The sequence below is a fragment of the Limanda limanda genome, chromosome 1, assembly GCF_963576545.1.
Source record: "Limanda limanda chromosome 1, fLimLim1.1, whole genome shotgun sequence".
Taxonomy (NCBI): Eukaryota; Metazoa; Chordata; class Actinopteri; order Pleuronectiformes; family Pleuronectidae; genus Limanda; species Limanda limanda.
The window spans coordinates 11,932,795-11,957,033 of record NC_083636.1 but is presented as its reverse complement, the minus strand read 5'-3'; the positions used below and the strand labels follow the sequence as shown (position 1 = coordinate 11,957,033).

The 24,239-nt window shown below is 44.1% G+C and overlaps 3 protein-coding genes across 5 annotated transcripts; all 3 read right to left on the bottom strand.

Moving 5' to 3' along the window:
* Window positions 1–3,012: 3,012 nt before the first annotated feature.
* Window positions 3,013–5,989, bottom strand: cdkn1ba (cyclin dependent kinase inhibitor 1Ba). Its single transcript, XM_061067734.1, has 3 exons — window positions 5,321–5,989; window positions 4,745–4,902; window positions 3,013–4,341 (listed from the first exon to the last, which is right to left on the bottom strand). Exons 1-2 carry the CDS (start codon window positions 5,733–5,735, stop codon window positions 4,754–4,756), a joined length of 564 nt encoding a protein of 187 aa, XP_060923717.1. The 5' UTR covers window positions 5,736–5,989; the 3' UTR covers window positions 3,013–4,341; window positions 4,745–4,753.
* A 3,865-nt stretch (window positions 5,990–9,854) lies between these two features.
* cdpf1 (cysteine rich DPF motif domain containing 1) lies at window positions 9,855–11,988 on the bottom strand. Its single transcript, XM_061072425.1, has 3 exons — window positions 11,843–11,988; window positions 11,544–11,655; window positions 9,855–10,933 (listed from the first exon to the last, which is right to left on the bottom strand). The coding sequence occupies exons 1-3, from the start codon at window positions 11,953–11,955 to the stop codon at window positions 10,805–10,807; spliced, it is 354 nt and encodes a 117-aa protein (XP_060928408.1). The 5' UTR covers window positions 11,956–11,988; the 3' UTR covers window positions 9,855–10,804.
* Window positions 11,989–12,584: 596 nt separating this feature from the next.
* On the bottom strand, window positions 12,585–23,998 carry LOC133014470 (peroxisome proliferator-activated receptor alpha-like). Of its 3 annotated transcripts, none has more exons than XM_061081736.1 (9): window positions 23,822–23,998; window positions 23,080–23,347; window positions 20,522–20,753; window positions 19,622–19,767; window positions 15,586–15,724; window positions 14,838–15,037; window positions 14,474–14,740; window positions 14,154–14,397; window positions 12,585–14,072 (listed from the first exon to the last, which is right to left on the bottom strand). In XM_061081736.1, the coding sequence occupies exons 3-9, from the start codon at window positions 20,703–20,705 to the stop codon at window positions 13,828–13,830; spliced, it is 1,425 nt and encodes a 474-aa protein (XP_060937719.1). In that variant the 5' UTR covers window positions 20,706–20,753; window positions 23,080–23,347; window positions 23,822–23,998; the 3' UTR covers window positions 12,585–13,827. The 3 variants fall into 3 exon arrangements, with proteins under 3 accessions (XP_060937719.1, XP_060937709.1, XP_060937702.1); XM_061081726.1 differs by having other exon boundaries at window positions 23,080–23,313; XM_061081719.1 differs by lacking the exon at window positions 23,080–23,347.
* Window positions 23,999–24,239: the final 241 nt, after the last annotated feature.

Here is a 24,239-nt window from a genome sequence, read left to right as displayed (position 1 = left end):
CAGGTGCAACACATCTAATGGCAGAGTCACGGAGATGTCAGCCATGTCTGAGCACGCCCACACACAACCCTGAGGTGGAATCAGGACCAGAAATAGTGAGAACACCTGAGAGGAGGGCGTGCACACATTTTAATAGATGTCTTTTTAATAGATGTATTTATCAGATAGTGATTTGCAGTAAACACACAGCACGTGTTTGATTGACAACCTCAAAAATGTTCAGTTCTGAATCTGCTGCGACTGTTGAGGCTTCGGTGAAATTGTTCCTCGATAGTCGTCCCCTACAGCGGAGATCATTCCGAGCGCTGAGCTGAAACGACATCCACTTCATATGTTATTGTCATTATATCGAGGCTGGAAACCGGAGAAAATTTAGAGGAAGTTGGTTTTTCAATGACCGGAACTCAATGTCGCTTACAAGAACCATCAACTAAATGTCATGAGTCACTTTAAACTTTTCCTCCTTAAGTGAAAGAGTCGATTTAACAGGAGGAAAGAGGGTCATAATTTGTTCATATAAGGTTCCCTCCATGCCATATTATGAGCAGGATTCCTGACCAGTGTGACAGAATGGAAATGTATTTGGAGGCTATCCATTTTACCTCGGTGCTTATGGGGTTTTACACGGTGCATTTCTGTTAAAGAGTCAGAGCTAAAAGTAACATATTGCATTTACATTAAAAGAAAAGGCCAAGAAGAACAATTCAATTCACTGGACACAAGCATGTGAATAATGGCAAAGTTGGATAAAGCGATATTATCATAATTCAGACTCTAAAAACAGATACATTCTGTATCATTTCATAGGCAAGACATCCAGTTGCATGAAAAATCAAGTATTCCTCCACATGTTCAGTTTTGTGTGCTTGTGCTTTCCTTCTCTGAGCGAGTTAAACAATACTTCATGTGACGCTTGATTACTGTGCATGGAGGCCACCTCTGTTAATATGTAGCTTCTTACGCATCTGTAACTATCTGCAGGGAATTTGATTCACTTTAGACGTTTCTTTCCCCCCCGTGACCATGAATAACCGCCTGGAGCTGATCAGAATTGAAAGATAATGAGGTTCAGTAACAACCAGTGCTTTGCCTGATTTAAACCTAAAGGATCTACGGCTGGAAGAGGCTCTGGCTGCCTATAGCTAATGGATGGATGTGTTCTGCATGTTTGTCTCGTTGCAGAACATTGTGAACATTTTAGGGACGTCCAGTTCCAACAACAACACAGATTCATCTATGAGTTACAGCAATATGTTTTTCAAGAATAAAATGCATAGGACAGTTTCATAAGCAGACATTTGACCTTACTATAGCTAACTCCTTGTCCCAATTAGTTCAATTCTTTCTAGAGTAATTTCCCATAAATAAAACAGTAAAATATGATCCGGGCCAAAATATAGAAAAGCAACGGAGGACCTTTACATACCTGCACACACACTGTGTATACACCGCCGTTGCTTTTTAAAAAAATGTTTACGTGGTAATATAATATTAAAACTTTATGATGAATGATTGTTTAACCTACACTTAGTTGTGGATCATGTGTCTACTTCACTTCTTCACATGTATACAACATTTTCTGACTTCACAGTGACATCTTGATGATGTCATTCCTACCATATGATAACAATTTTTCCATCTAAATGTGCTTCATGTCATGTCTGTTTTCCTGTAGGATGCAGTGACACATCAAATGCATGATGTCATTTCCCAAGTACATATTCCCATCAAGTTTGGTGAAAATCCATCCATGCATCCTTGAGTTACTTGGTATTCAAACAAACAGGGAGAAAGAAAACAATCCCCCGTCTGCACGGCTGTGACGCCGTGCAGGACAAACATGAAGACAATCACACCCAGTTAGGGAAATACACAAAACCAACAAGTCGTTAACATGCAGAAATGACAGATGATCTTTGTGACGGCACATGTTTGTGCTACTCCACAAGGCAGCTGATACAGTTGAATGTGTCTTTTGGTCCAAAGTAAAAAATGTGTTTTGTGAAAAAAAAAGAAACATGACGTGTTACAACTTTCTCTTAAAGTTTACAAAGAGGCAACAAGCTCAGTGGTGATCACTGCACACACTCACAGTCAGCACCAGATATTATAGGAGTAGCTCGCTCTCTTTTTTCTCTCTCTCTCTCTCTCTCTGAATGTGACTCCTACAGGCTGGTATCAACAGGAAAGAGTCAGCCAATGAAACTAATTGGGTGGTGTGTGTTTTATGAAAAGAACAGCCTGTTCTGTCCCAGGCTCCCTCCCACTGCTCTGTGACTGGCTGCCTCCTAAGTGGTCTGCTTTTCCTCTCTGCGCTGTGATTGGAGCCGGGGAGAGCCAATAACTCCCCAAAAAAAAAAAACACCTCTTACCAGTCCACCAGCCCCCCCTCCCTCTTTTCCTCAGGACATACCCTTGTTGTTTTCAACTTCTAGAGGCAGAGCTGGGCTGAGAGATCCAGCACAGTCACACACTGCACACCAGAGCTGTACCTGCCCTCGAGCTGTACACCGTGTACCGGGTTTCAGACCCTGAGCACGTTTACAACTTTACAACTCCAACCAAATCCTGCACGTGCACTCTTTACCTTCCTTATTTCCTATCTGCAGATTATAGGAATACTATAGATATGACTGAGCTGTCAAATTTGTGCAGGAATGAGAACAACCTACACATTCCAAGGCCTTTATGTGACTTATCAGTGGTAGTTTTGTTCCTGATCCTATCACTACTGTCATTCATCAAACCTTTTTAATAGCATGTTTGTATCTGCACCAGGTCTTTGTGTCACACTTTGTGTAATGACTATTAGAAGCCAGTTTATATGGGCGGATCACATTAAATGTAAGTGTGTTTGTGAAGGGTGGAGCGGTTGTGTGCTGCTCGATCAAAATACTGAGCACATGAATTTATTACAGCAGAGGTTGTTTTTTTCTTTTTCTTCTTTAGATCAATCCAAATGCTGATAGAGTAACGGGAAAAAAAAGAACACAAAACACACGGGGTATAAAATCGATTATTAGGCTCAGTTTTGCAACAGTTTATTTATCTTAAAAATAATAATGAAAATATATATTTACAAAAAATGCACAAAAGTTGTTGCTTTGGGAAGCGATACATACACCCACGGAAAAAAAAGCTCAACATAAATAAGTTTGTATAATTTTTTCAGTGTTTTTCGAAAACAGACAAAAAAAAGGCACACAGGTACACTTCAAAGTTTGACACCAAAAAAGGCAGCGTAACTTTGTTTTCTGCCTTCACTAAAATAAATGAGAAAGTAACAATAGTGCAATTACATGTTCCACATGAATTCCACAGCACAAACACAAATCTTTGATTCACATATTTGCATAATAAGTAGCCCAGTGATTTTAACATATTTTATCTATGTTGGCCTGGACTACTGAATTTATTTATTACAAGGGCTGGGACACATGGCCTAAAAGCCACTAAAATAATAACTCACCTAATTTTAAAATAATAATAATAATAGCTAATTCTTAGGATTATTAGCAAATACTGTTTAAATTTGGTTGGATATTGCTCAGCAGTTTAGCCACCCCTCCTTCCCACCCCTCCCCCTCCCCCCCAAAAGGCACAAACTTTGGAAAAACTCCAGAAAAAAAAAGGAAATATAATAATGACATTAAAAAGGGGGAATAAAGAAATATTATTTCCATGTAAACTTTATCTATCATGGCTGCTCCCAGTTCGATGGACCCTCGACTTTCAGTGTGGCCTTCAGAAACAAGACAGGCTTTTTAAACACTGGACAAACAAAGCCATAGAAAAAGTGAAGACATTTTTTTTTTGTTGTATCCACGTGACCCTGACTTTTGAAATCTGCATTTGTAACTTACATCAATTACCTGAAGAATGATACAACACGACCATTTCAACAAAATAATATTTCTCTGCTGAAAATTGCACTGCAACTTCCCGAGTCAAATTCACACACGTATTCAAATACATTTAACAAAAAAAAAGAAGAAAAAAAAAAAAGTATAAAAGCATATTATGCTTTTCGCCTTTATGTGCTACATCTGAAACATAGGTAGTAGGTACAAAATAAAAAAAAAGATGAGCAAAAATCCATTTGCACACTGCTACATTGTCTGCTGCTTCTGAGGCAATTTAATTAAAATGAGTGCCAAAACTTGATAGTGTTCATAATCAGTGCTTGTGCAGCCTCCCCCTCATCCCCTCTTTTAGGGAAAGGCTGTTTCTTCTCTCTCTCTCTCTCTCTCTCTCTCTCTCTCTCTCTCTCTCTCTCTTTCTTTTGTACTGTTCTCCTCCTTCTGTCAGATGATGAGAAACCAGCAACAGGTCTGCGCTGCTCTGTGGGAACATAAAGAGGAAACGGCTTGTTGAATGGTGCAATTGAAAGAGCAGTTGCTCATACTTGACTTGAATCTCTCATGCACGCGCACGCGCGCACACACACACACACACACACACACACACATACACACACACACACACACACACACACACAGTTGTGGAGGATTTAAAAAACCTGTAGATATTGAAGGTCGATGACGTGTTAAGTGCTGCATGCAGGAAATAGATGTGTTTTCCACTCAATTGTGTTGGTGCTGATGATAAACAAGTAAACAAAAGTCTATTGGCACCCAACACGAAGGCCGATTATTAGTGTTTGAGGCACTGAAGCTCCGTGTGTTGTTGGCAATGCATTGCACTCGACACAAGTGGAACAGCGGGACATTCATCTCCAACCTACCGCTGTTTCTCACTGGACGTCCTGGCTGCTATCCGGCCGGTCGGGTGTCCTCTGCTCCGCGGCTGTCACCGCCTGACTCCCGGCACCGTGCGACGGGTCTTCATCATCCTCATCGTCGGTATGTGACCTCTTACTGGGACACTCGCTGGAGCAGGGACCTGGCGGAGGAGAGAGGACCAGACAAGTGTCAGGGGAAGTTGTGAGGATGTGTGGAGCAGCACGTACACCTGACCGACGAGCTGCTGCCAGACTCCCGGGGGAAAACCACCGATTCTAGCGAGAATGCCACATCTGCGGGTTACAGTGTAATAATAAAAGTCATGTGGAGTAAAGTGGAGTAAAGTGAAGTGCGGCCTACAGTTCGGGGAGGATTTGAGTTTTTTAAAGTTTCATAAGCGGGGATCTTTTAAGTGTTCTCTCCTCCCCGGTGATTCGGTGTCTGTGAGCCGGGACACGGTGATGAAGCGACCGCAGCTCGAACCCGGCCGGCGGCTCCGCATTGCGACACAGCGACACTTCAGATATGGACGAAAATTGCGTGACAGCTTCAATAATGGACGGTAGAAAATAAATCACCTGAATCTCCAGAGGGTCTCTTCCTCGGTCGCTTCGGGGCTGCCTGGTTCTCCGGCCGGGGCTCGCTCCTCTCCTGCCGGAGGTCCCCGGCGGGCAGCTGCTCCTCTCGGCCCGGCGGCCGGATCCCGTGAGGCGGCCGGAGGTAGAACTCCGGGGCGCTGCGGTCCGCCTGCCACTCGAAGTTCCGCGGCTCCAGCGGTCGTTCCTCCACCGGGTCGAAGTTGTACCTCTCCCTGAAAGCCTCCACCTCCTCCTGCACCGTCGTCGCCAAATTCCTCCGTACCTCCTCCCGGTCGGGTCTGCCGAAAAGGTTCCTGCGCACCGGGGGTCTCATGGTGTCCGGCTGCCGCGCATCCACCCTCTCAAATGTCGGGCTCGCATTAGAAAGGCGAACATCTGACATTTTGATGCACATAAGACAAGGAGGGGAGGGGGGAAGAAAGCAACAACCAAAAAAAAAATAAGATCTTCTCAAACGCGTACTTCCAATTCTTAATCCTGTAAAAATGCAAAGTCACGGGGGATAGTGCATGCGTAATCCGCGCGTCTCATCCAAAACGGTGTGAAGCGTCTCCAGAAGGAGCGATCGAGAGAGCCACTCCTGTCAGGTCCGTAGTAAAGACTGATGAAAACAACAAGTCAAGTCATAACAGCCAACATGGCGTTAGAGGGAGCTGTGAGTGAAGAAGAAAAGTTGACATCAAGGACTATTTAAACAGAGAGGGCGATTCATTGGTCTGCGCAGCAGGGACCGCCCATACAGTTCTTAAAGTCGAACAGGGCAACAGCATCGAGCTGGATGGGATCAGCTCCGTGTTGGATGTGACTCCATGGAGCTGATCGATGAGGGAAACACACAAGAGTCAACTGATGTGAGTTACAGGAGAAAGTGGACTGTCCATTCACACCTGGTTCAAGGTCAGACATGCAGATTAAAGGTTAAAGGCTTCCTCTGATCCTCAATGACATGAGCATCACTCAGCAAGTTTTAATGGACGCTTATATTCCGATATTAACTCATTAAGATAACAGGCTGTACGGGAACACGTTCAAAAGGAGATGCCAAAGATAACCAAAGTTGATTTGCTTCACCACAGGAAGCACACGTTCAATTCACCAGACCTGCTCGTACAAATCGCCAGTGAACGGGAGGCGATACACGGATAGATTTTCGTATGTGAGACCATGTCATAAAACGCTGCCATCTAAACAGCCTGTTCTGATCACATTAAACACAAACAGGGTCATACTTGGAACTGGATGGGCACTCAGCGAAAAGCGCTTACCTCCGCCAAAGTCCACAAGTCCCACATTTTAATTAGCTAGATCTGGATTTTTATTAGGATCTGCACCAACTTGCACACACTCATGAATTTGAATCTATGGGCAGACGGAAGCAACGACCCTCACTGAACACTGAACACTGGGGGGCTAGAATCGTCTGGGATTATTTAGGCCTTCTTAAAATCTTGACCTTGTACAGGTGATGAAGGTCAGTTAGGGCTGTGCCAACAATATTGCTGCACACATTTATACCAGGAAATTAAGCATTTAAAACAAATTTGATTAAAAAAAAGCATAAAAGTATGACTGACGCACATGCTTTTTTACACATGGCAACAACATGAGGCCCAAAGCCGAGCTTGTCATCTTGTATTAATACTGCTGCACCAGCTCAGCAGCCTTAACATTAATCAGCACATGAGAGAGGACAATCCTAAAATCTCTTTAGTCTTGTCACATTGACTTCCAACAACTTGCACCAGTCTGAACTCTGCCACAACTCATACAAACATAAAGATCTAAATAATCATATTCAGACTCAGGTCAATAGTCTCCGTGTTCCTGCGCTGTGAGATGCTGTGGGTTTTGAAAACAGTCAGCTAATTGTCTGCAGAGTAAAACCTGATAAGAGAACAACACTGGTAAAAAGGTTTATCTCACATTGCAGGAGCGCCGGGCCGAGGTCTCGCTCGGGGGCTGGTAACACTATCACATGAATCAATCATCAAGCGATTGTGTGAGCACTGACGGATTTCACTACTTCATCTGATTCAGTGTCACACACACAGCTTAGGCTCACCACTTGATTCAATCACTGTAAATGTATTCAGTTACCGCGGCCAGATAATTGAAGGACAATGACGCCGCTGTTGTGCTGCAGTAAGCACCCGTGATGCGAAAAGCCCCCCAGTGTACGTTCAACATGATTTCAACCCTACTTCTAACCAATCATCACTCGTCATTTCTAAACCTCGCCTCAAGGGGGTGCTTTTACGCAGAGGTGGCGGTGTTTGTAACGGCACAACAGCCCCTTTTCTACCAGCATGGAACACGCTCGGTTTCAGGTCATGCAGCTACTTTTAAATCCAGAGAGAGCCGGAGACTGAGCAGTAGGCGTCACTTGATGGAGCAGCAAAGTCTTGCTGATTTACATGCTCGACCAATCACAACTGTCAATCATGACCTTTCAGCCTGTTTTTTATAGCACCAAATAATTAATTCAAACGAAACTTAAAGGTAAACAAACACTTGAACATACACAACTGTGATAAGAACCACATAACAGAAACTTTGTATTTTGACTTTTTAATTTGGTACATGTCCCATCCACTAACATGGAGGAGGCAGGGTTTATGACCTATACTACAGCCAGCCACCAGGTGGCGATTGAGGCCGTTTGACTTTGCTTTTGGTGAGCTGTCACGTCGCCGCCTCTTAATGCAGTCATAGTAACAACAGATCAAAACAATGTCATCCAACATGTTGCTGTGACTGTTAGTTTCCCTTGTGCACCGCCCTCCATTGATGACACATCCTCGATCACCTTTAAACAGGTGGAAAAACCGGCTGGTCGACTGGACAGCACCAAGAGAATCCTGAATGACACCAATGCAAGAATCAGATCTAAAATGATGGAAAAGTGGGGGATGAGACATGACTGAGAGCTTTCATGCAGGAAAACCACAACAAAAAAGAGGCCACAAATCTGCCTCCTGGCATCAGATGACATCAGCTCTGGAGTAGAAATCCTTCCGTCATCGTTGGCTTGGTGCCTATCACTTTTAGACTTCGCCACTGGTGCCACAGCAGCGGTTTGTGTGCTACACTGGTTGCACTTGCTTGTGTGTACTTGGAATTTACATAATGAGGAAACAGAAAGTGGTGCAGCTTTAAAAAAAAAAAAAAAAAAAAAAAAGAGGAAAAAAACAAACTTTGAGACTCGCAGCCATTTGCCTTTGAGGGTTTCCTGTTTGCATCATATAAAACATTTTCACCCAGGAGTCTAATTTGGGTTCATGTCAAGATTTAACAGCTTTCACATTTATTTTCCATACATTCCAGAGGAATCCTGACGTGAGCGAGTAAAAAAATCGACTTCTACAGCAGTTTAAGCCTTAAAACTATACAGTGTGTGTCACTGTGCATTCCTGCCCAGTATTAAAACTCCCTGCGCTTGCCTTTTAGGCCATGCTGTTTCAGTTAACCCCCGAGAAGACCCAAACATCTCGTGACAAATACAGTGAGGACATCTGTTATATCGATGTTATCGCCGGGAATCACACTTAATCCATAATGTGTTTACGCTGCTGCAAAGTGGGCACAGTGTTGTGTGTTCAGAGCGACCCACGAGCTAAAAACAGATTCTGATCAAACTGATTAGGCGAGTAAGAGGATAAATAAGGCAAGAGAACATTTTGTTAAGGTCACACATGCAGAAGCGAATGCTTAGGATTTTTCCTCCTGCAGAGTTGGACATATTAAAGCTCGGCTGCAGGGGGGGGGGGGGGGGGTACAAGTTAGATAATATGTGACAATAACTGTGAAAGTTTGTCTGTTACCTGTTTTCTTCTGTAGCAGGATTATACAAAAATATTGTGGAGGACTGGGGCAGGACCCACAGAAGAACCCATTAAATGTTGGGGCAGATCCAGATCATATGTCGACATAATGCGACCTCGGATCGCGGAATATTCCACATGTGTTAATTTGATTATTTCCACAGAACTGCAAATGATGCGTAAGGGGTCAGGGAAGAACTTATTCAATTTTGGTGTGGATCCGAATAGGTAGCAGATCGATACAAATTGTCCCACTCTTCTATAGATTTCTTTGAGAAAATTTCATGGATCATGTTTGGACTGATATTTTGCTCGCAATTTAGTGCAGATCCAGATAAAACTCCGGACCTGGTGAATTTAAATGTGGTTTCATAAAGGTAGTGTGGGGCCCTGGCGGGGGTATGATCTCTACTGAGTTCCATTGTAGTTTGATTATACTTTTGCTGAGACAAGGTTGAGCATTCTCACCAGAAAGTGACACCTAAATAATAACAAAAGTTTAGGGTATGTCAGTGAAAGGCTATTTTGATTATTAGTAGTTGGGAAGCTACATTTGACACCGGGTGTAATTTAAAATGACAAGAATGGAGTAACAGTTTCACACCACTGAGGGATGATGCAACTGCAGTGAAATGACTGTTAGTTAAACATTAATAATGATCCACGATTTAAAAAGAAGTCACAAAACAAAATTATATTTTTGTGTTTTAGGTTTTTTATGATTTCAGAACAAAGAGAAAATACTTTTGACTCGACAGAAGTCAACACTTCAAGCTTTGACCGTGAACAAACAGGAATCAAAGCTCGAGCTGTGATGCCTTTTGCAAACAATGTGTCACTGTGAACATGTGTGTAATATTAGAGGATGTGCCGTTAATGTTACTGTTACCATATGTTGCTGAAAAGCAGTAAAAATGTGTTCTCTTGTAAAAAAAGAACGGGCTCATTAAAAAATTTAAAAACATTTATTATTATTTTCCCCACTTTGACAGCTTGCAACTGAACTATTGCTTCCTCTTTGCTGTTTTGACTCATATGCTCATGGCTGTAATATTGTTGGAACTATTTACAGAGAGACTAGAATAGCCGCTGTGGGCTTAGATGAGCATCATGGTCATAACTGAAAACGTGGTAGAGCTCATTTAAAACTGTTCATCCTTATTTGATTATGAGTTTATATAGCATAGACAATGGGCTTCACTGAATAAAACATATTTTTTAAGATGCAGTGTACATAAAATGTGGAGAAGGTTCAGATTTTAAACTGTCAGCCATTTTTAATTGGGAGGTTTCATAGTGAGCCTGCAAACACAATCCAACAGAGGTTTGGCAGCACTCCTCACACCTGCAGTTTACTTCTATAAAACTCTGCAGTAAACAAATAAAACCTGGCTGACTATAATGCAGCAGGTTAACATCCTGGCCGCGAGGATAGATTTGTACTTTAGTGATGGATGTGTGTTTCCAATCAGAGTGCCCATAACTGAGAGCGACGTGGATTCAGTACAGGATGTTTTGTTTTGCAGCTTTGTGTAATTATAGTTTCATCCAGTGTGGATTTAATCAAAAAGTGCTTATAAACACTATTCATGACAAAAACTATTGGTCCGAGACACCTGAGCAGATTACGTCTCGTCGGACGTCATGACACGGCAGCCTTGGAGCTCTGCTTCTTCTTGGCCAACTCGGACTGGATCTGGTGAGGGAACTGGTCCAGGTGTTTGTTCACACACTGCATGCAGAACCTCTTGGTGTAGAAGAGACTGCAGTCCTGTCAAAGAGGAGAGAGCCATGGTCAGCATCAGTTTCACACAAGCACCAAATACAACCCACTTATTCCAGGAGAGACGGCAATTTATTTCCCTACGATGTATCTTTCAGGGCAGAGGAATCAATTACAAGGTCTGTACAGATTGTACTGGTTTTCAACTGTGATCAACAAGGTCAAGCAGGAAACTACTAATTATCTTAATATTCAATATATATAAGCTGATGTTAACGTTTTGTTATTATATAAAATAATCATAATAATAATAAAACAGCTTCATTTCTATTGGGCCTTTCAAAACCAGAGTCACAAAATGCTACACAAAATAAAGTATGAGTAACAGATCCTACTCAGCATTGCAAGAAAACCAAACAGATACAAGAACAACATTGCAACAATCAAATTAAAGTATAATGACTATACAAATTAACACAAACAAAATGCTAGTCCAAATAGATGAGTTTTAAAACCCTTTCTAAAGACACACACACACAAAGTCATCTCATTTGTCCCTGAAGCTTCATGCCCACATCAGTGCCTCCACGTATGAATCATGTCCGAAGATGAGGTGACTTGTTAAGGCAGAAACCAAAGCTTTAGGACTGAACCTCACCGATCCAGCGCAGACACAGAGGCTGCACAGGCTGCAGGTGGAGCCCAGCACCAGGAACTTCTCCCGGTCCGGACTGAACGGATCCTTGGTCACAAAACACTCCTCCAGCAACCTGGTGGAGATTAAAACACACTGTAACTTCTCGTAGATTCTCCTGATGCACAGGGACGAGACAGAAGTTTGTTACACATGCGACGAACAGATCGCTGGACGGTTGTTTTCGCTGTGAATACAGTCACGTAGCAGCTAACAGCATTAGCTTTAGCATGGCTAGCTCCGGAGCCGAGTTGGTGACTTACACTATGGCTCTAGTGTTTGGTGGTTTCTGTCCGTAGTAACTATACGAGCTGCTTAAACCACACAACTGGCAGGTGAAGGTTTTTTCACTGGTTTCACTGGAACTTTGCTCCATCGTTCACAGGAAAGTTTACTTCCTGGTGTTCATGTCGCGTACAGGCACAATGTTACATGAAGCTTTACCGCCACCTAGAGGCGTGGGGGAGTAGAGTCGCACATACTGTATAAAATACGTATGAATTAAATATGAATTACAATTATTAAATTACAATTATTATTATTGCAACTATCATTATTATCAATACATTTAATGTCATTATCATCATTTTGTTGATTAAATTATGAAAAATTGGGCCAGATCAGTTTATTTATATATTTATTCCACAATATATTTCACGATTCGTCAGACTAATCTTTGTTGACATACTTATGTATAAAATTATTTGGAAATGAAGCAAACATTTCCATAGAAAAAATAACAAGAAGATATGCAAATACTCAAACTTAGGAATTAAGGAACAAAAATAAGTTTTAGGGAATATGGGGGAATTTAAATAGATCAAAGCTGCTGTCATCAACATTATCACTTTCACTTGCACTTTCCCTTCTATAAATAATAATATTAATATTATATATATTTTTTAAAGTATATTAATTAATTTATTGAACAACCAGGGTCCTAAATCACATAAAAATATAATATTTACTTTGTCAGGCAATTAAATAAACCAGCGTAATATTAACTCATTCAAATATAGTTGTTTATTCTGGGCTACCACTTGACGTAGTTCCTTTAATTCAAACAGCAAATTAATTTTCTCATTGAACCCTCAACTGTACATGGTTAAAAAATATTAACAGTTTCATTATGACAAGAAACAACATTTAATGTTTCAGTGTGGCATCAGGAGGTGACGTTTCAGTTCAGAAAACAAGGCAACTGGCTCTTTTATTGAGGTCTGTAGATACATACGTCCCTTTGACTGCGGTCAACACATTCCTGCCATATTTACAAAATAAAACCTAAACCAGCTCAACAGATTATTGTGTTTATGGTCAAAGTATGAAATACAGGCCAAAACAGTTTTTTTTTCTTCATGGAAAAACAGTGACTTAAAGGCAGAGAATATTGTAATATGGTGCAGTGATCCGGAAAATGGGTTTAAAGTGAGTTATCATGTTGTGCTGGTTTTAGCAGCAGGATTTAATAAATATATCAACCATAAAAACACAATACATTTCAAATGATGGTTGATTTTCATAGTATGTGTGAACATTTCTTGGTCCAACATTAAATAATTAATGATTTGGGAAAAGATCCAAACCACGTTTTTCAAGGACTCTATTGTGTTCCGGATAGTTCAGGGAAACTTGGCTGATAAGGCACTAGATGATAATAAAAGAACACGATGGACACATTCAAATGACCTTTAAATGAACAAATCACCCTAATAATCCAGAATATTATGATTTACAGTTTTAGCCGCTTCTGCACTACTAACACTGTCTGTAAAACATTCATCTTAATGTTTAAAGGCACATTTAGTATTTAGCATCAGTGCATGCATGACTGTGGCAGTCTCTTTACTACATGTGCACATTTCTATGTCCTCCCCATTTAGCGTTTGCTCTGTACTCCTATCGTTCAGGTAAAAGTGAGCACAGCAAATGGTTCCTTTGAGCTCAAATCAACATATCTCGCCACATCCATGGGTTCTGAGTTCAGAGAGTACGTTCCCCACTGTGTCTCCTTTCACAGCAGCGCTCAGGTCCCCTACAGGAGCCGCCGTTCCCCCTGAAAAGAACTTCAGTCTAGTTTTGTTCTTCAGAGTCACACGGTCACAGCAGTGCACGTCCACTGAAGCTGCACAATAAGTTACTTACAGTACATTGATATGCATGATAGTATTGGTTAATGTTCACTGTATCTACACCAAGTTAATCAACCTTTTAATACATGTCCCGGTTTCCTGACTGTGTGCTCACTTCAGTACATGTCCCGGTATATCTCCTGCAGGAGCGGGTGCAGAGCAGCGTCCTCAGTCGTCTTGATTTCCTGCACCAGCTGAGCGTGCTCAGTGACCAGCTCCCGCAGGTCGGCCAGTTTCTGCAGAAGTCTGGGGAAGAGGAAGGTGTTGTCAGGGTGGTTGGCCAGCAGGTGGAGCTGCAGCGCCTGGACAATGCTTTCCTGCAGCTGCTCCACCAGAGGTACATCCACCAGGCCAGGACGGTCTAAAAGAGACAAAGTTGGTGAAGAAGGAGGTTTTGAGTCACTTCTTTTAAAGCCTATCGTCTGTCATCGGCATCCTTTACCTCCACAGCAGATGATGGCGGCCACGAAAAGGGCCAGGTCGCTGTCGTCCAGCTCCAGAGCGTTGAAGCGCGTGGCGAACTGGAACTTGGGCTCCATCATGTCGCTAAAAGGACGACGGAGGCTTTTGAGGAACTCACGTGTGATGAAACCGCCGCCACGTGCCACCAGGAGGCCATCTTTGTTCATGCAGGAGGCCAGGAGGGTGAAGAGTGCCTCGTAAACGCCGTACTTCAATAGGGTCACCTAAATGCAAGAGGAAGAAAGGAGGAGATCAAGATACGCAGTAAGATACTTGACCACCAGAGTTGCTGAAACACACCTGATCGTTCAGGTCCAGGCTCTGGAAACCCGGCACGGCCTTCGCGAACTCTGTCAGCTCCGTCACCGTCTCCACAGACGTGCTCTGGCAGCAGAAGAAGAGCCTCGCCTCGGCCTCCCTCTGCTCCAGCTCCCCGCACTCTGTGTCCAGAGCCACATCCCGAGACTGAAGGCCGCACTCGGGCTCGGCTTGGTCACCGTTTACCATGTGGGCCGCTAACGTCCTCTCGGCCAGCTGGAACGTCTCCATGTCGTGGATGATGAACGGCTGCGGGCAGAGACAGAGGAGACCATGATGAGAGCTGACATGGAGACACAGAATTAAAAAAATATCCTCAACCTTTTGTTCTTGTTTGTTTTTTTACCGGTTTGCTGGTTTTTCCGGTGAGTATGAGCTTCGCCTTCGCTTTGCTCATGTTGAAGTTCTTCATGTAGGCGTCATGGATCTGCCTGACCAGAATCTTGTGGTCTGCCAGCATGGGGCTTTCCGCTTCCTTCTCCACCATATTGCTTTCCGCCTTGAGTTTCAGCTTCTCCGCCTGTGGCATCCGACCAAACCGAATGGCTGGCAGGTAGAAACTTTTCCCCATTAGCAACAGATAGAGGAGTTTTTCTTATAGCACACACACGAATCAGACGTTTTCTCCGGCTGCAGAAAACATGCAGACACAACCCCCACCCCCACACACACACAACAGATGTGGTGTGTTCTCGTTCCTCTCCTCTGACGGCAACATGTCGTCTCCCTCTCAGGTTACTGACTCTAGTCTCTGTCTGCAGCGGGAGGCCATCGAGACGAACCCACTGACCCTCTGGCGGGCGGTGCAGATGACAGCCCAGATGTGGAGCTTTGTACGGGCCTGTGTTTGCTCAATGTCAAGCTGGGTCCGGCGGGACACTGTTCTATAAAAACCCAGTCGAAGTAAAGCACGTTGAACCGGAGCCAAATCACAGAAGGACGTGTCCTGCTGTGATTGTTAAGAACTCGGTTTGAGCAGAGTTTTATAAAACCGCGCTCACACTGCTTGTGGTTCAACAGACTTTTTTTTACTCCCTCGCAAATAAATTACACGTTAAATCGTTCAGTGAATGCGTGGAGCGTTACAGTCTTACCGTTGTGGGACATTCCCACAGAGAGGCACTTGTGGAACCGGCAGTACTGGCACTTGTTGCGGTTCTTCTTCAGGATTTTGCAGTTGCGTTCACACTTGTCGTACTCCAGCTTCAACCTGATGGTCCTCCTGAAGAAACCCTGGTGGAGACAGAAGAACACATACTTAAAGCTCTCAACCTCAGCTGCAATATTTTTTTATGTGCATAAAGAACCTCATATGAAAACCAATTAACCTTCATGATGTTTTTATACTGAATACTGCATCCAGGGAATAAAAGGACTCATCCTCGGCACACGGTGAAGCTTCGTGATTTGATTTTACTAATAAATTAAATGCATGAAAAACCTACATGCCACTCAATAAGCAAGAAAGAAGAAGCTGGTGTATCTTACTTTAGGGAGCATAGATTCAAATTAATTGTATAGGGAGCTGGAACCTCTTATATCTGTTTGCAAGTTACCTTCACCAAGGTGGTTATGTTTTCACCCCTGTCTGTCAGTTTTTGTTGGTTGTTTATTTTTTCTTTCTTTACCATTTTTTCTGATTTTCTGTTCATTTCTTAGAGGATAAATCACAGATCTCGATCAAAAAATCATTGTGCAAATGGAAATAAAATCCAGATCTAGTGAATTTGAATGTGGCTTCATAACGTGAGAGTTGAGCCTTCGTATGCTCTCTTCCTGTGACCTTCCAGCGCATTATTACTATTGTGGTGTGAAATTTTGTTGAATAAAGAGAAAAGTCAACGCTGGTCTGTCTGAGATTGGATTCGGTAGCTGGACTCACAGCATTGTCACGTATATGAGATGTGAAAATGAGCAAAGTGAGGAAGCAACCTTTGGGAAAGTGAAGAAGTGAAAAACACTGAGTGACGCTTTGAGCACAAAAAGAGTGTTTTGGTGGTGGTGAGCAGTTCAGGTCACCTGGTCTAATCCTGTCCTCGGACGTGCAGGGAAGTGCTGGCGCTAACACAAGTGTGTCATGCAAAGATGTTAAAGAAAGCTGAGTCACAGGAAAATACCATTTAAGATAACAAAGAAAGGAACCACATAAAACTTAGAAATTACAACTTCTAATACAGTTCTTTGATGTGCACTCACACACCTTTGTGCACCACTGATATTTCAGTCGGGACATTCATCAACCCTCACTGGGACAAAGGGACGTGTGGTTTTCTGGCAGGAGCCACGTAGTCACATGATACATCAGTCATCAGCTTACATTTGTCTTTTTGCCAGTTATGACACATTGTCATTATGAGGTATTATGTGTTACACATCACTTTTTGTGTTGTGTTGGTGTTTTTAATCTAAAGAAATTCCAGCTTCCTGGTAAGATCAGGGTCTAATCTTAATTATAGTGTTCGTGCATAAGGATGAGAGCGGTCTGACAAAAACACATTATAAAACATCACAGCTGAACATGGAGTAAAAAACAGATGTAAGTGCATGTATTCTCATGTCTGTGTGAGGATGTACAGACACAGCCAGAGGCCAGAGAGGTGAGTAACACCGCTGGAGACGGGAGCAGAGAGGTGCACTGTGTGCCGGGGACTTGAGGACAAACTTGTTTTTGTGAAGTGAAGAGAGCGTTTCAGGCACTTCAGGTACCTCTGGGACACATGCTCATATTGACTGAGAATAAAGATGGACGACACGTCTCCGCTTCCGGAAATGACGCCCAAATATCCCTGATATGACCGCTGACATCTCGCTCATTTGGAGCCAGAGTCTGCACAGTGGCGTTCGGAGAGAGAGAGACATGTTATCGATGTCCCGTCCATACACAAGCTCAACCAATAATGAGTCAGTCTCATCTGTCAAATCATGACGCATTGAATAACAGACACCAGTGATGAGAAATGTCCCATCCACTAATATGGAGGAGGCAGGATTTATGACCTATACTGTAGCCCGCCTCAAGGTGGTGACTGAGACACATGAGCCATGACCCAGTTCAGCAGAAGTCTTCAGAGGACGAGGTCCGTGTGGACCTCGTCCTCTGAAGGAGACTTCTTTGGAGACTTTATTGGCCGTGTGGCCAATGAAGGAAGCGATCTTCATGGGCCGGTTAGATTGTGAAGGCTGAACCGAAGTGAGACGTCTGGTCTACAGAGGACTTCCTCAACTGGTGTCGCCACCTCATCCCGTCCTTGTTACTGTCCTGATTACCTAGCATTGATTTCTCGGGTATAGAAGGATCCATTCGTCTGCAGCTCCACTGTGACGCAAGAGGTCGTTGAGCGCAGCCTCCGAAGGACACAGCCCCTAAATTGAGACACAGGTTTTGCCTTCACTTCCGGGGAGCCGTCACGTCGTCCATCTTTGTTTTCAGTCCAAGTAACTGAGCAGGTTCATTCCCCTTTGTGCCTTCCCTGCTGCTGCGTCATCACCACCACAGACTTGGGCTCTCACGCCCGGTCCAGCTCCACGGCGCGCTCCTCTCATTAAAGCAAGGTGTTAGAAGTGATACCCAGAGCCTGTCCAGCCGTGAAACCGTGAATTGTGACTCGCCACATATCACGAGCCAGATTTTTCCATGATGGTGCAACATCCCCCCCCCCCCCGTCAGAGAACTTAGCAACAGAGAGCTGTCAAAACACGTCTCTCGCATGCACGGCGTCCAACAGCTCATCGTCACCGGCATGTTCCTGATTTAGAATGGAATCTTGGCACAATGACAGGTCGTGTGCCAAGTCATGCAGCCGCGGATGAGCTGTGTTGGTGGGGACTCTGATGAATGCAGGGAGCCGCTCGGTGTCTGCAGAGCTCGGGAACACGCAGATGCACATTGTGAAGCTGGGAGGTCACTCCGTTGGACTTGGACTGTGGAATGAACATTGTGAAGCGTTCGCCCCCTGCCTGCGTCCATCTCTCTGGTCTCCTTGAGATTCCAGTGAAACCGAAGGCACAGCGCCAGTGGAGGTTGTTACACAACGAGGAGAAGACCAGGAGGAACTGAAACGTCTCTGACCGACCCCAGACACGTGTTTGTCTGGTTAAAAGTGTAACTGCAGGCAAGGTCATAAGTTTGGACGGCAAAGTAAATACAGCAAACAAAGACTCAGGTTAGCAGCAACAGCCTGAGCTCACATGACCACACAAACAATGCAGTGTTGATCCCTAATAGTTTTAACAAACGCACACACACACACACACTTACCATAGTTACTACTTGCTTACCCTAACTTAATCTAAACCTAATCTAAATCTAGCATAAACCTGAGCCTAACCCTAATCCATGGAGGCCTGGGGTCGTTTGTCATTTTAAACCTGGTTTTCTTTTAAGGAGGGATTTTAATTAACTGACTATGGTTTCAATAAGGTTTTAAGATTTCCCCCTTGCCATGCCCATCGTAGTACTCCATAAAGTGCTCGTTGGTCTCAGTGCTATAGTCTTACAGTGGCCATCTTATTTTTAGAAGTCTTTAATTAAAATGTCTGGAACTTCATATATTTCCCCACAAAACTATTCTTATAGAGTTTAACTCATCTAGGCCTGAAGGTGAAAACCTTTCAGAAACATTTGCAAAACATGTCTTTTAGCATTAAATCAAAAAATGACTCTTTGAGAAGGTAATTTAACACTCTCTCTCTGTCTGTGTATTATTATCACTCAGTCTGGCTCTGTGCCAACCAGGGCAGAGGTGCCAAGTCAACCAATGCCTTCATGTCCCCTAACTCACATGACCTGGCAGCGTGTCTCAGAATCTTTCCACTGGCCTCTGGGTCAGGCGGCCCTGCTCTGTATGTGTGTCAGTGAGCGGGCCTGCATGTGGGGCTGTACTTGCATGTGGGCACATGGGTGTGTTGGCTCGTTCAATGTTTTTCAACCCTGACACCGCTGCACAGTAACATGTAGGAGGAGCAGACCTGATGTTTGTCTAGGGATCACGAGTTTGAATCTGTGGTAACGTTTATATTTATATCTTAATGTGACATCTATAGCGTTTCTCACTTTGATATGTAGAGTATGTAATTACATACATACAATACATACTCCAGCTGTGCCTGCTGTAGCCCCACATCTCTCACCTTGCAGCCCTCACATGCGTGCACCCCGTAGTGGAAGCCTGAAGCTTTGTCCGAGCACACCCGGCACTCCAGGTTCAGGCCGTCCTCTGAGCCCGGTGCAGCTCCGCAGACCCCCGACAGCGGACTGGAGGCCGGGGTCAGGGTGTCTGCAGAAGAGAAGGCAGCAGAAAAGAAAACAACACGGTGATTCTACTCATTAGTCACGGTGCAATTTACAGAGCAAGTCCGACACAGCTGACAAGAACCTAGTTGGCATCCGACCAATTTAAAAGGCACATATTCAGTGTGCCAAGGGGGGAAATTCCAGTTTTCAGGACTCTGGCGTGTTGAAACAGGGAAGGCTCGTCAGTCCACACAAATGACAATTTTGTAAGCCCACTTAAATTCGATGATTGGTCATATACAGAAAACTGCAACAAATTGTCGGTCTCATGTCTGTACGATAAATATGAGGGTACAAGCAGCAGCTAGTAAACTTTTCTTAGCTAAGGACTACTCAAAAATAAATTAACATTTCATATATGTGGAAATAAAACAATCTTTAAAATAAATCTAGATAAATGTGGCCCTGGCGACCACTTGAGTACAATCGCTCCTGCAGAACTAAAGACGTGTAGAGACACAAAGAGAAATGAATCCAATTGCGTCTCATCTCCTGTTTTCAGTGAATATAAATATATATCACTCTGGAGCCAAAAGATCAGAAGGCCATTGTTGTAACAATCAACATTACCTGAAAATGAACTCTGTTCAGTACAGTTTGAAAAGCAGCTTGGGACCTTCTGCTTGTTGCTTTGTAATATAATCAGTGAGTGTACACTGAGGGCACATAATATTTATCATAAATTTGGACGTAGAGCATCTGTTCTTGTACCTTGTGACAATTCCTTCTTGACTCACCCAGTGCAGTGGAGCTCTCGGACCCTGAGCCAGTGCTCTGGTATTCCGGGATGTCAAATCCCAGTGCGCTGTCTCCCATCGACTGGGAGATGTCACAGAAGTCCTCCATCAGGTCTCCACACAGAGGACTGCCCAGGAGGGACTCCCCCAGCGGGGATGGGGGGCTGTAGAGGTCCCCTGCCATGGTGGAGGCCGAGTCAAACCTGCGAGGAAAAACCCCTCACTCACCCGACTGGAATGAGAGGAGAGAACAATGAGACTTAAGATCCACCTCTGAGAACAACCATGATTGTTTTTCATTCAGCATATTCGCAGCAGGAGCTCCCCCTCATATAGGATACAGGGGAAAGACATCTGGACCTGGCTGTGAGGCAAAAAGCTGAAACATAACACCTCTTAGTATGTTATTGCTATATTTAATACCATATTTCTACAGATGCATGTATGGGGAGAGCTCAGAGCTTCTTTATTCTATAAAACAAACTACAAATCACACTGATTACCACCCAAATGTTCTGCCTGTTACGAAACCAGGACACAGCCTTGACTGTTTCATGAACAAGTCACCAAGTGCATCCCAGTGAGGTCACCACTATCTTTTTGGACTCTGTAGCTCGGATGTTCATCCACAAGGAACCAGGCACCTAGTTCACAAATAAATCAGACTGTCGGTTTCAGATAAAACATGTCTGCAGATGTGAGACCGGGTAAGGAGGTCTTAGGATACTGATGCCTGATGTAAGGCTGATAGACTCCCGATGTGAAGGTGTTAGGGTTAAGTTTGGGGGGGGGGGGGGATTGCAGGAGCTGCCAGCTGCTCCCAGCAGGGTGAAGGACGTCTGTTTGAGGCATCGCACAACATCACAGCACTGGAACGCTCTGTACAACTTCCAGTAATTCACCGTGACAGATGTTCCTCCTGTCGTTCCATACACTGATTTACTTTTGTCAAATGTACTCGGGCGGTGACGCTTCCGTGCAGAGGCAACGACGCGTTCACAAAACAAAAAGAAACTTTTCTAAAAGAGGCCGACTCTCTATGTCCAATCCTGCAAAAAACACACTGTTCTTTTGCTTTCATATTTCTGCAGTATAATTATATTTGTGTAATAGGAAAGCAATTGAAACGTTTGAGCAGGAGTCAGACGCATATCTCCGATCTCACACACAGAGCGGCCGGCTCAGAGCTCGTGGGAGCTCAGTGTCAAATCTCAGTTTACACAGCTGCACACATCTGTACGGCCAGCGTGGACGCAGCGAACGTCAGATTGTGCAACTTCAACTTACTGAGACTCCTTCAGGCTCGACGTGGACTTTTTGAGCATAATGGCCGAGCACCATGATTAACTTTAGTGTTTTCTGTATCAGCCTGGGGGGGAGGGGGGGGAGCATGAACTCTGTCAACCCCTGAGGCCTTGATAGCCGGGATGTGATTGATCAGCTTGTTTATCTAGTCTTTGTGTTACAGAATTTCCAGAGGACAAGTCTTGACAGCACGCCAGAGTTGTGTAAAGGGGAAATGCGTGTGCGTGTGTAAATGCATGTGCGCCTGCAGCTGTAGGAAACATACAGGACGGATACATGTCTTCTTTACTGAAGGTGTTTTAAGGCAAAATCCCAGAGGGAGATTGAGCGACTGCTGCTGCTATCACACCAACATCTGCCCTGTGACGAACTGATGCCCCGGGAGCCTGCACAGATTTCCACATCAAAGAGCAGATTGAGTAAATCTCTGGCTCCCTGGACACACACAGTAACCAGCATTTCATCTACAGGAGAGCTGGAGAAGGCAGCACTGTAACCCTCATATGGCATCGTTTATCTAAATGTACTGAATTTTCCACTGCGGCTGAAGTGTGTCCAAAATATGTACGATCCAGATCCAGCTTCCACAGTATAGATGTGGAATGTGGTCTGTCCTGAAGTGCACCCTGGCCCTGACACGTTCATTCCTTTTTTTTGGACAGAAAATCGAATTTGCAACCGTTTTGCTGCTCTTTTACGTCATTTCTCCAGAAGATTATTCAAAATATTAGATGGTTTCAGGGTCTAAAAAGTGACAGATCACTTCTTTTTGTCATTTTAAGTTATAGTAGACAAACCAAGTGATCACAAACCAAGAAACCGATATTATGATACAGATTTTTACAGTTTCTGATAAAAAAGCAAGAGTTTCATCGAAGAAATCAAAGAATTTAAAGATTAAGCAATAATCAGCCAAGACTGGATAAAGCCGGAGTCTCTCTCATGCATATAATTCAGCCTTGTTGGGTCTTTGCTGATGTGTTTAAAATGAGCTCTTCCTCTTCCACAGAAGACCCCCCCCCGGGCCCAGCCCATGTTTCCATCTCACCTCAAAGGACATTGTGTTTGAAGTCCCAGAGGAACTGTAATCCCAGACAGAGGGCTCTATCTTTAGGTCTCGAAGGAGAAGAGGAAACACTGGAGAGACGTCAGCTGCTCGCAAAGTATGTTAACAGATGACAGCTATGTTTTGCACCGCCAGGCGACACAATCGGTGCAAGACATTGTCGAGCTTAGTCAAATCAGATGGATACCTGAGCAGGTGTCTTCATTAAAGATTCCAAGACTTCAAGTAGGCAGACTCAGTGGTTAAGAATAGAGGATTGATCTGGCGCCCATTTGTCCTCTGCTGAGTCAGGATCAGCTGCTGTGACCCTTTCAAGAACTTTTCATCTCCCTGCAACAAGATCATCCAGGAGAGGAACTAGCCCAGCGTCCACACCGAGATCAAAACCAGTGATCTGACATTAGATCCCCTTCTTTTTCTGCTGCAAAGGCACAGAGATGGAAACATGCCTCACACTGAGAGTGGAAAGAGAAAATGTTGCTTAGATCACAATGACGCCTTTCTCGACTCTGTGTGGGTGTGTGAGGTTTTAAACAACCACAAGTCAGGAAGCTTAAAGTGAAGGGGCTCACTGAGAAACAGCCAGACTCTCAGCTGGCTGCAGAGACCAGCACATGTGACAGTGTGCGCTGTGGAGAGAGAGACAGAGAGAGAGAGAGACAGAGAGAGACAGAGAGAGACAGAGAGACAGAGAGACAGAGACAGAGAGAGAGAGAGAGAGAGAGAGAGAGAGAGAGAGAGAGAGAGAGAGAGAGAGAGAGAGAGAGAGAGAGAGAGAGAGAGAGAGTTTCTACCAGGCGTGCGAGTGGTGATTACATTTTAAAGTTCTTAAATTCATTAACGCAACACGCTACCATGTGGAAATGCTCCTCAACGTGAGAATCACAGTTACATAACTGCAGAGTTTAGTGACAAAAGTTACGAGTTACCTCAGAGACACGAATCCGAAGCATGTCCAGAAGCCACGAAGCGATGGATGTGTGTGTGTCGGTCCTGAGACACACACAGACACACACACACACACACAGACACACACACAGTCCTGATCGTCTGCGCTGCAACCTTGATGCGTCGCCTCCCTCCTCCAGCGTTTACCCTCAGCAGGAAATAACGTAGCGACCGAGTGCGTCATGACGCACACACCTCCTGACACACCTATGCTACTGACCAATGAGAGCGCCGGGATTTGAACGCAGCTCGCCTCACTCAGGACACGTGACGGGTTGGTCGGAGGATTCGTGACGTGATCTCACAGCTGCTGAAAAATAAATCAGCAGATTTTCTTTCCTCAACTATTCTCACTGTCAACTCCCTCACATATTATGGGATATTTACCACGAAAATGCT